Genomic DNA, 12086 nt, shown 5'->3' with positions numbered 1-12086 from the left:
CTCCTGAACATTAAGGCAGTGAGAAGATAAGGTTATGGCCCTTTTTTTTGTCAGAATGCTGCTTAAACCATGTTTTTTTTTCCCCTTCCCTGTGGAAAAGAAAATTGCAGAAAGTGAAGGTTAAACAGAGAAATCTGAAGGTAGGAAGCAGAAGCAGACTTCCTAAGTCATAAAAATCGAGGAAGAGGCAGTCATTCGTGGGCGGCGTTTTAAGAAGACCTTATGGGAAAGGCATTATGGGAGCCGACGTCCTCCAAGCAGGAATCGCAGAACAAGTGCAGCTCTCTCTTTGTTTAGCTGTTTTTAATGATGCGTCCTCCGCGGTCCGGCACTCGCTCTGCTCTGCCTTCTCTGCTTTCTCGTCTTTATGCCGACTGACCTCCCAGAATCCCTTGGGGCGCGCTGCGTTTGCATGCCGTGACGGTCTGGCTCGCCTCTCCGGCCGCGCCGCAGATGTGCAGCTCCAGCCCTGACCTCTTGCCGGGGTGCGGCCCAGATTTTGTACGTTTGGAAGGAGGGTGTGCTGGAGAGAGACTCCAGGGAGGAATTGGAAATTAATTGTGATCGTTGTGCAACTTCTTTAATTCCTCATTTCTCCTGTGAGTATTTCTGTAGCCACCTGAAGATACAATGAGAGGAACTTTATCATTCCCGGGGGGATCTTCTCAAGACCGTTTTTAAAGTTTATAATAATACGAATAAGAGGAAGAACCCAGTAGTAAGTGGGATTGCAGTGCTGTGGTTTTTTTGGCAGTGTGTGGTGCTAAGTCATAGCCGGCCGTATCCCCCTTCTGGCGGAGAGAGGTGATGCGATGAGCCACGTCAGGCCTGTAACAGGAAGTCCTGCCACGGAGGGTGTAAATCGGCCAGAGTACCTACCTCAGCAGTGTGAGCTGGACGGCAGCTCCGGGCTCTGGGCTCTGTCCCCTATCCCCCCCGCCCCCCCCCCGGCCATGAATCAGAAGAGTGGTCATCAGCTGCCCCCGCTCTGCCTGCCAGCCACGGATGTGTTTCACCAAGCTGGTTCTCCTGCAGAATTGAAAATAACCATTAAATTATTTTGATTTTTTTTCACACTTGATTGCACCTTTAGGGTGGGGGGGGGTGGTGGGCTGCTCCACAGCCTATCAGTGGCTTCCACTGGACCGTGAAATTGATCACATGATTACAGCTCTGGACGGTTTGTTCTTGCCACCTTTGTTTTGACCGTGTTTCCTTGATCCCTGACGCTCCGCACTTCCTGCGGTTGATCATCTCGTATAACGAAACCGATAAATGAGTCGCTGGCAGGCATCGGCGTCTCCGGAGCGCTTGCAGGAGCACCTGCATCCTGCGGTCACTGTGCGACGGCCCCTGGGACCGAGGGGTCAAGCGTGGCCTATGAGTGAGAGGCAGCAGACTGGGGAGGGGCTTAGCCTTTGCTGATTGGCTGCTGTGCTGGGTGTAGCTCCTCCCCTGGCCTTGTTGCCTGTAATCCGTGGATCATTGTGGAGCTGGTCAGTGCTGGATCGTAGGTGTGTCTGCGTGACGGCGTTCCATACTGCTGCCTTCCAGTACCATCCGGCATGTTCTTTAGGAGGCCGCCTCCTGTGTATCTGTGCTGAAAGGAGGCTGTGTGATACCACATCACCATACTGTCACCGTTGTATGACGCACAATAATCGATTCACCTCGAGGTTGCCTGTTGTAGGAGACAGGAACCTCACTCTGAGCAGCTGCTCCCATCACTCTCTGGCGTCTCCTTGCTTTGGTCGCCATGCCGGTTATCTGCCGGAGGTCTGCTTGGGAGGCGACTTCACCACCCCTTAGGGTCCCTCCTCGGTGCTCTTCTCCTGTGCAGTCCATACACGCTTGAGATAAACCAGGTGTCTTTTGGAGTTCATCTCGGCACGATCTTGAAAGTTCCTTCTCTTTGGTACAGAGCTGCAGGTCCCTGTCTTATCAGATCTTGATGCCTGTTGAATAAATCGTCATTTTTCACATTTTACCCGCATGGTTGAAGGTCTGCCGCAGCTGGGGATGCTGTGGCAGGTTCCCCTGAGTCAGACCTGTGTTGCTCTGCTGCTCTTCCCTTGGTATGCTACCACATCGGGTCCCCTGTGCGTTCCGTGTTCACGCAGGTCAGACTCGGACCCTGCGGTTCCGCGTCCATCTGCTGGTGGGTTAGGTTGATTAGCTCTATGATTCTCTGATTCCTGTCGTCCTTCAGACCCCATGCAACATTTTTATTTGACCTCTTGGTGTCTTTAATGCGATCAGCATTCAGGGACGGTCCACGGAATGATCCAGAAGCAGCCAGGTTAACTGTGCCGACCTCCAGAACCTTCTTCCCTGTCCGTCCACCTGTGTGTGCTCTCCGAGGAGCTGGAGCAGACAGAAAGGGGCCGAGTGAGACAGGCCTGCTTCAGCTGCCATTTGGGACCCCGGCATGAGTGAATAGAAGCATGCATGTTCATGCACCGACCCCCCCACCCCACTTCATGAATGACATGAATTAACTCTGCCCCTGTGAAACCAGAGATCCCAAAGGAGCAGACAGAAAGCACATCTGGGACATGTTTTCTGGTACGCAGTGCTTAATTAATTGCGTAGTTCGGTTTAGTAGCACTGGGGGCGTGGTTAAGGGGCGGAGCATCGTAATAATCAGTCATGAGCTCATTAAAGCCCCCCCCCCAATTTATGCATCGTGTGTCTCCCCCTGCACAGACTAGCCTAGTGTGCCGGCCAGCTAGCTGCCCCCCCCCCTCAGTCTCCCCGTAAGGTAGCTACGAGCGCCTCCGTGGGGGGGTGGGCCTTTCCAGCGGCCACAGTCACTCTTCCCCACAGTCATTCACCATTAATATGCGAGGCGTGACCTTACACGCCTGTCACCCGGAGCCCCGGTCCCACCCAGGCGTGTATCTCATGAATTATTCACGCGTGGCGGTCCTGGGGCAGGTGCGAGCCGACAGCCCGTCTGCGTGGGCGCGGAGGTCGGGGGTCGCCCTGCTGATTGACAGTCCCTCCCCTGCCCAGGTACGGTCAGGTGGGGACACCAAGCCATCCATCCGGATGCCTTTAGCCCGTGAACGTAGCCAGCCTGCCTTCTGTGACCCCTGACGTCCCCGACCTGCGGCCACATTTATAACGACGCTGTGCTCCGGTTTGCGCTGGTTCTGTTGCTGCTGTTGTTGTTGTTAATATAATAGTATTATTATTATTATTATTATTATTATTTGGTTTTTACAGTTATTGTTATTGTTGTTATAATAATTATTATGGCTGACTAATGCCATCTTACATTTAAAGCTGCTCCGTGCCGAAATGTGGTTGGCGGACCTCCTTAGCGGACCCTGCGGTCCCGTCCACGGCCTGATGGGGGCGCCATGCTCACAGAGAGAGGGTCTACGAGACGATGAACGGGCTGAGTAAAGAGTGAGGGGCAATGGTGGTCCAGATGGCGTCCCTGTTTGAAGCCTGGCCTTTCTCCCTCTGGCTGAACCCTCGCTCTCACTGTCCACCCCCCCCATTCCCCTCCGGATTCAACTTCAGACCCAAACGGTGACTTATTGGGATCAGCGGCCCGTGGGGGGAGTGGGAGGGGCTGTATGAGACTGACGAATGTACCGGCTGGGAAATTAGCTCTGATGTTATTACAAAGGCCACTTAACCTCTGATGTAAAAGCAGGGAGGGATCAGGCTAAAATGCGGGTGGTAACGAGGCGATGATTGTAATAAAAACAGGGCTCCAGAGGGCTCGATAAAATCACCTGGGGGGGGTGGGGTGGAAGAGATTGGCCCGCCCTGCTAATGTGTGCGTCACCCCAGCGGGCTTCGACTTTGAGAGGGAGGTGTCCTGGGGACGAATGTTTGCTTCAGAACGCCGGCGTGGTTTGGGGACCATCTGATGTCACAAACTGCTGGACTTACTTACATTCTCGGACGGCAGGAACACACTTGCCCTGTGTGTGTGCGCGTGCGTGCGTATGTGTGGCTGTGTGTGTGTGTGTGTGTGTGTGTGTGTGTGTGTGTGTGTGTGTGTGGCCGTGCATGTGTGTGATACCACCTGTGTGCAGATTACAAATGAGGCTGTTTTTAATATAATGAAGGCAGTCCAGAATTATTAATGAGCAGAGTGTTTCTCTTGGAATTCCTGTCTATTCCCAGGGTGGCGAGTGTGGGCATGGGGCTGTACCCCAGCCAGGAAGGCTGCCCCCCCTCATCTCGCCTGGGCGCTGAGCTCTGGGTCTTTCTCCACCCCAGAGCTGGTTTTCGTCTGCAGTTTGTTCATTTGTCTGCCATTCTGAAGCGCTGGTCCTGCGCTCCTCTTCCGGGCCCCTTCCCTGCTTCCCGGTCCAGCTGGCCCTCAGGATCGCATGTCGGAGTCACTGTGCTTCCGAATTCACAGTCCTAAAGCGGGCACCAGGGCCGACGCACCGGTCTGGGATGGGGGCGAGACCCGCTGTGGGTTTTATTTTGTTACGGGCTTATTTCCTGGGCCTTATGATGCCATGATATTAGCCCATATTTTGGATTTTAAAGAGGAGCAGCCATGTTTGAGCAGAGGAGAGAGTTTTTATCGCTTTGTTGCTGGGAAATTGACTGGAGCTGTTAAATTTTCTGTTATATCTCTGTGTTCCCAGGGCCTCCATTGGGTGTAATAACCTTGTTTGTGTCACATCTGCCCTCGGCATCCTCTGCAAAGCAGTTTTTGATTGTCGGTTGTAATAATGTTAGGGGGCTTGGAGGCAGCTGACCAGCAGCACAGGACGAGTCACTTCTCTTCTTTTTTTTGATCCATGTTGGAGCGATAATAAGGAGCTTCCTGCCTTTGAAGGCAGCGTGTGGCTCTGCCCTTCACTGCCAAGCTTGCCGTACCTGCATGTGCATCCCGGAGACTAAGATGGGGTCGGCAAAAAGAGAATTTCCCCGCGGGGTTCAAGTAGTAGTTTATTATTATTAAATGTACGTTTGCTGTAGGAGATGCTGCCTCATTTTCCCCCGGGGAGGTCCAGTGTCGATCCAGTTCGGGTCCGTTTGGTTGCAATCCCCGAGGAATGAGATCGGACTTCAGAGATCTTCCATGGTGGACACCGCAGAGATTTCGGGCAAACCGATGCAGGGGTTAGAGATTTGGCTGGTCTCTTTGCTCTATCGCTGTGCATATAGGCACTGTCGTGGCACAGGGGGTGTTAGCACTGTGACGTGCCGGGGGGGGGGGGGGGGGGGCACAGCACATATCGCATGTGGGGGAGGTTTTATTTGGCTGTCCCTGCCCCTGTGTCTCTCTTAGACACCCAGAGACCCCCCCAGCCCCGCTGAGGTTGTGTGAAGGTCACACAGACCCTCTTTGGTGCCAGACACCCTTCTGGGGTTTCAGTGCCCCCACCACTGACACGGACTGACTGGGGATCAGCGTGTGCCTCATTCCGGGGGTGTTTACTGGAGGTGTGCCGAGGAGACGCTCTCGTGGGGAGGCGGGGGGATCAGCGTATGACCCTCCTGTGACCAGGAGGCTGGAGAAATCGACGTGAATAAACACCAAGCACTGCTGCTGGGTGACACAGGAGCGGGGAGGTGGGACGCGGAGCCGAGGTGGAAAGGCCTTTCTTCCCGTCGGGGGCGGGCCGACCCAGAGAATATGCATAAAACCGAAAACCCCCCTGAACAGCACTGGCAGTGAGGAAGGGCGCCCTGCTCCTGTGACCTCATCATTTTGTCATTCCTCTGGAGTGAAGTCACTCACTGAATCTGTGCCTATCCCATAATGCTGTTTGGTATATTTCCTGGTGTTTCTGGCTAAGAGCCTATCCCATAATGCTGTTTGGTATATTTCCTGGTGTTGCTGGCTAAGTGCCTATCCCATAATGCTGTTTTGCAGAGATCGGCAGAGTGCGGAAGGACATGTATAACGATACACTGAATGGCAGCACGGAACGGCGGGCGTCGGAACTGCCCGAGGCCGTGGGCCCCATCGCACAGCTGCAGGAGAAGCTCTACGTTCCGGTAAAAGAGTACCCTGATGTGAGTACCCAAACCCTAACCCCGACGTGAGTTCGCAAACCCTAACCCCGACGTGAGTTTGCAAAGCCTAACCCCGACGTGAGTTCGCAAACCCTAACCCCGACGTGAGTTCGCAAACCCTAACCCCGACGTGAGTTTGCAAAGCCTAACCCCGACGTGAGTTCGCAAACCCTAACCCCGACGTGAGTTCGCAAACCCTAACCCCGACGTGAGTACCCAATCCCTAACCCCGACGTGAGTACCCAATCCCTAACCCCGACGTGAGTACCCAATCCCTAACCCCGACGTGAGTACCCAATCCCTAACCCCGACGTGAGTACCCAATCCCTAACCCCGACGTGAGTTCGCAAACCCTAACCCCGACGTGAGTACCCAATCCCTAACCCCGACGTGAGTACCCAATCCCTAACCCCGACGTGAGTTCGCAAACCCTAACCCCGACGTGAGTTTGCAAAGCCTAACCCCGACGTGAGTTCGCAAAGCCTAACCCCGACGTGAGTTCGCAAACCCTAACCCCGACGTGAGTACCCAATCCCTAACCCCGACGTGAGTACCCAATCCCTAACCCCGACGTGAGTACCCAATCCCTAACCCCGACGTGAGTACCCAATCCCTAACCCCGACGTGAGTACCCAATCCCTAACCCCGACGTGAGTACCCTAACCCCGACGTGAGTACCCAATCCCTAACCCCGACGTGAGTACTGAGTACTGTGGGATGCCCATGTGTCCTGTGGCCCAATACAGACTCTGGTTCCCAGCAATGCCTGTGCGTCGGTCTCCCTCTTGCTCTTTGCTCAGCCTCTTGCATGTGGACCGTTCACTCTGCCTGTACCCAGGGCCCCAGAGGAGAGTGTCACCCCTCCCCCCCCATACAGGACGCAGGTGTGAGTCCAGCGTGACCCTGTGGCCCCTCAGTGATCTGCAGGGCCCCAGCTGAGTGGCAGCTGTCCCCTCACCCCCCCCTCCCGTGGGCAGCATGGCGGCCCTCTGATCACAGATCCCATTCTGGTTCGCTGCTCTGTGGCACGATTCGGGCTGCAATGACCCGGAGTGACCCTGACTCCTCACTCCTCAGAGGAGCATGCTGGGAGTTTGCTTCGGCCCCAAATGTTCATCACTATATCCTTTCAGACTTGAGTATGTTGGACTCTGACCAAGGGGACCCATATCGTTTGATGTAGATAAGCTGGCCAAGTATTAAATCAGGAGGGGGGTCCATGGTGGGGGCCAGCGTAGTGTGGGGGGTATCTCTCTCTCTGCATGCGTGTATTTGTTTGTGCACGTCTCATGTGCGTCTCTCTCTCTGCACGTCTATGCACATCTGTGCTTTCACACGTCCCTCTGCACGTGTCTGCGCGTCTCCCTGTGCGCGTCTGCGCGTCTCCCTGTGCGCGTCTGCGTGTCTCCCTGTGCCTTCGTCTCCCTGTGCCTTCGTCTCCCTGTGCCTTCGTCTCCCTGTGCCTTCGTCTCCCTGTGCCTTCGTCTCCCTGTTCACATCTGCGCGTCTCCCCGTGCGCGCGTAGGTACAGATTGAGCGGCTGACGACCTTCAGGCTGCAGCTGACGTCCTGATGATAGGAAGCCCTCCCTGCATATTTACTTGCGCTGATTAAAAATAAAATCGGCTTTATCCTGCTTAATCTCACTCCCTGGCTAGTCAGACACCTCTGAGGTGTAATTGGAGTGGGGGGGTAGAGGGTGGGATCCTCAGTTGCCTCACACTGTCCTCCGCTAAGCGCGACCCTTTCTTTATCCACCATGGGACAGAAACACAATGCCCCCCACCCACATGCAGCCCCCCTCTTCGTAGCTACAGGAATATATGAGCTCAGTGCTAAATATACAGTGAGTGTCCCCCAGCTGCTGGAACCTGTGCTCTTGGGGGGGCTTTAAAAGGAAGGGAATGCATTGTGGGCCGGTGCGGAGTCAGCTGCCCCCCCTGTCAGTCAGCTCCCTGACAGCAAAGGTCAGGGAGGGGGACGGGGGGGGGGGCTCACGATGGCACCAAATGGGCCCCTGGTGAGGCAGGGGAGGGGGGGAGGTTTACGTGAAGTCTGTTTTAGAGCGTGACAGACTGTCATGGTGGTTAGTCAAACACATGGATGTGCTGGCGGGGTGGCGGGGGGGCGGGGTGGCGGGGCATGTCTGCTCATTCTCCTTATCCCGCAGACACTCCCTACCCCCCCCTCCGCCAGTCACCCAGAAGAGGGGCGGCATGCCTGCGATGCACCTCCTTCTGTGTGGGGGGGCGCAGATTGGGCTGGAGCATATCAGGCTAGAGCTTTGCATTTTACCGGCCACTCAGGGCTTTGGTTTCGTGTGACACGGGAGTACTTCACATCTCCTGCTGCACGCTGAGGAACTGTAGCTCCCCCAGAGTTTGGGGTGGGGGTGGGGAAGACCTCCAGTGAAATTAAATGGAAGGAAATTAAGTGAAGCTTTATTTGCCGTTCGCACACGTATGAGTACAGGTACAGTGGGGGGTGTTTTTCATACATCTCATCATGTTCTCCTTTGTATGACTCATACTGCTGAGAGTGAAGCTTGGGGTCCAAGTGCAGCCATTTATCCAGGACCCCTGAGGGGGGGCAGTTAAGGGCCTCGCTGAAAGGCCCAGGGGAGATGGGATTATTCAGCAGAGGACAGGATTCAAACCAACATCCATCCAATCACAGAGTGGGTGGACGTCAGTGCTCCCTGGCAGGTCTAGGGCTCTGTGGTTGTCAGTCCTGCCTGGCAGGTCTAGGGTTGGTGTCAGTGCTCCCTGGCAGGTCTAGGGCTCTGTGGGTGTCAGTCCTGCCTGGCAGGTCTAGGGTTGGTGTCAGTGCTCCCTGGCAGGTCTAGGGCTCTGTGGGTGTCAGTCCTGCCTGGCAGGTCTAGGGTTGGTGTCAGTGCTCCCTGATAGGTCTAGGGCTCTGTGGGTCAGTGCTTCTTCAATCTGCGTAGTTTAGCTGCTAATAATGTTGTCCAGTGTAGTTTATAAGGCTTACATTTGGGGCGTCTGTGTCTGTGTCTGTGTCTGTGTCTGTGTCTGTGTCTGTGTGTGAGGTCATTGCGTGTCTCTGCCCTCCCCAGGACCTACCACTCTTCCACCCCTTGTCTATGACCTCCTCCTCTGTTGCACAAACCCCCGTGACCCACTTGTATGAAGTGAGCAGCTCTGTTACAGATATAAAAATCTAGCCATCGCTAAGGGGTCATGCGGCGTCACCATGGCGATGCTGCGGCGGGCACTGTAACCGAGGGTCGACTCGCCCCTAAATCACTGCCCTGCCTTTTTCCTCCCGTGATGCTGCAGTTATTTCAGCACTGGCTGTCCCTGTGAAAACTGCAACGCTTTCCCGGGGACCCGAATCTGTAAGCAAGAGGTTAGAAATTTGGGTTCTCAGTGGTTGTGTTGCTGCTAAAACAGCACCCACTGACAGTGTTGGGGGGATTCTGTGTCATGACTTCAGGGGAAAGATGTCCTCCTTTGAGCTGCTGATTCATGTAAAATACAGCCGAAGCCTTGATTCGTCGAGCGACTCGGCGGGAAAAGGTTTGCGGTGATGGCCTGGATTGAGCGCGTGGGGGGGAGGGGGTTATGACATTTCAGCAGGGCTCTGCGACACCTCAGCAGAAATCAGGGCAAGGTTGTCATGTGACCAGTCAGCCCCCACGCATGCAACCCAGCTAACTGCTCATTTACAGTCTTGACCATGCCGGTCCACAGTGGACTGGGAAGATGTGCTGTGAGACCCACGTACCGCAGTCTGGATGATCTCCGCTTGTCAGTCAGGTTCCGAAACGCCCTCATTGGAAGTGCGTGTGACATGTCCTGAAAGGCTCTTGGGGAACCGCTGGTTGCACCACCAAGGGTCATATATGGAGGATTCAGGTCGCCAGAGGTGCACACGAGGACCTGCATTCAGGTCGCCAGAGGTGCACACGAGGACCTGCATTCAGGTCGCCAGAGGTGCACACGAGGACCTGCATTCAGGTCGCCAGAGGTGCACACGAGGACCTGCATTCAGGTCGCCAGAGGTTCACACGAGGACCTGCATTCAGGTCGCCAGAGGTGCACACGAGGACCTGCATTCAGGTCGCCAGAGGTGCACACGAGGACCTGCATTCAGGTCGCCAGAGGTGCACACGAGGACCTGCATTCAGGTCGCCAGAGGTGCACACGAGGACCTGCAGCCATGGATGAGCATGGCAAACTTCACTGGCCTTAAGTGTCCTAAACCATTTTAGAAGATCCCGGGGGTTTCTTATCTAACTTCTGAGGAGGAGAACTGCTTTTTGCCTGAGTGCAGAGGTTCCTACTCCGGGGTCTTTCTAGGGTCCTTCCTTAGCCGTCGTGCCCCAGAAACCAGTGATGTGTGCAGGTGGATGTCAAGCCCCGTCCACCACATCACCTGCCTGCTCATGCCACTTCCTAGCAGGTGATATTTGGGCCGTGTTGTCACAGCGTGCCGCCGTGAGCTCAGGCCTTGGGCCCTTCTCAGCCGACCTAGCATGTCGGCTGTCAGCTGGATCGCGATCGGTGTTCAGTCATGCTCTGCTTTCTGCTCTGCCTTCCTTCGTCGGAAGGTGGTTGCCGGACGCTGCATTGACCAGCACGTGTGGGTTTCCAGGTAACCTCCCGGTTAGCGGGATTAATTATGATTTTCATTATATTTCCGGCTCCCTTCAGCGAGGTCTAGCCCTCCCCAATCCCACCTGCGACTCCGCTGGCCTCGCCACCGATCCGTGCCCTTCATCTCGTAGGTGTTACTCCAACACGGTGGCTCCACGCGGCCATTTTGGGGACGAGCCCAGCCTGGTTATGTAAGTGACCTGGCCACCAGCTGCTCTCTCCGAGGCTGGACTCCAGGCGCGGGGCCCGGTCCCTCAGAGGACTCCCACCCCCAGGGCTGACCCACAACACACGAGGAGGGGGGAGGGGGGTCACGTCCATTAATCCATCAGTGTCGGGGTGACCCTCAGGAGGGGGTGGGCTGTGACGTCCTCCCGGAGAGTGGATACACATCGTCCTGAACTGCGACAAACCTGAAAAAGTGTAGTAACCATAGTAACTCTGATTTACCACGCTATAAGATGCTGACCCTACTCAATGGGGTAAATGCACTTTGCTGCCAATGTAGCGTTGCATTATGGGTTATCAGGATACTCCCATTATGTCCCATTTTGCATAATTCAAACCTGGGGGGAGGGGGGGGGGTGTGACTGCATGGGCGGAAATAGCTGTGGGACTCCGGGGGGGGTGTGACTGCATGGGCGGAAATAGCTGTGGGACTCCGGGGGGGTTGCTGTCAAGTGCTTCTGAAGTGTTTGCATCACGCCTGCATGGAAATGTCGTGCCAGCCTGCTGTATCGCACCGCGAATGAGACGCTGTCCTGAGAAGAACCGTCACGCTTAATATTCTGCTGTGAGCTTGTACGCCAGCAGCTCTTAGGCAATATGTTTGAAGTAGAGGCTCCATTTCAGGCTGAATCACCAGGTGTCCGAATTATAACTCCTCTGCCAACCGAGCCGGTGCCCCCTGCGGGCCGGTGGGGGGGAGGGGGCGTCCTTAGTGAAGCTCCACCCCTGATCTGCCACCCCTGCTCTGTCTACGCAGTTTAACTTCGTTGGGAGGATCCTGGGGCCCCGGGGGCTGACGGCGAAGCAGCTGGAGGCGGAGACGGGCTGTAAGATCATGGTTCGAGGAAAGGGCTCCATGCGGGACAAGAAGAAGGTAAGCGGGGGCCTGCAGTGGGGAGAGGGGAGTCCACGCAGAACGCCTGCGCAGATCCGCATCTGGCTGATGGGCCGGGAGCTGTGAACCGCACGTTAATGCATTAATGTAACACGTGGGCATGGCCAGCTCGTCCCTGGGGAACACTGACATCCTAGCTGACCCGTCACCCACGATGGAACAGTAAAGGTGCTCCGATTGAATTTAGTGGCACTAGAGGCCAGCAGAGGAGCTTTTCCCTGTAAAAATGCAAAAAAATAAAAACCAAACACCAAGAAGAAAGGATCCAGCTTAATGGGCACCGTCACACTAATCAGCTGCTCCTGATAAACGAGAACATCGAGACTTAATTTCTTTATCTT

General features: G+C 55.3%; 1 protein-coding gene across 4 annotated transcripts in view; it reads left to right on the top strand.

Moving 5' to 3' along the window:
* Positions 1 to 12086, top strand: part of qki2 (QKI, KH domain containing, RNA binding 2) — a 29116-nt gene that overhangs the window by 3185 nt on the left and 13845 nt on the right. For all 4 annotated transcript variants that reach the window (XM_023820252.2, XM_023820251.2, XM_023820253.2 and 1 more), the window contains 2 exons: positions 5861 to 6003; positions 11608 to 11724. In XM_023820252.2, the coding sequence (XP_023676020.1) occupies positions 5861 to 6003; positions 11608 to 11724 (260 nt within the window). The remainder of the gene's footprint in view (positions 1 to 5860; positions 6004 to 11607; positions 11725 to 12086) is intronic.

Source organism: Paramormyrops kingsleyae, chromosome 20 (assembly GCF_048594095.1).
Source record: "Paramormyrops kingsleyae isolate MSU_618 chromosome 20, PKINGS_0.4, whole genome shotgun sequence".
NCBI classification, from domain to species: Eukaryota; Metazoa; Chordata; class Actinopteri; order Osteoglossiformes; family Mormyridae; genus Paramormyrops; species Paramormyrops kingsleyae.
Note: the sequence above shows the minus strand (reverse complement) of the source record. Positions and strands in the feature narration are given on the sequence as shown.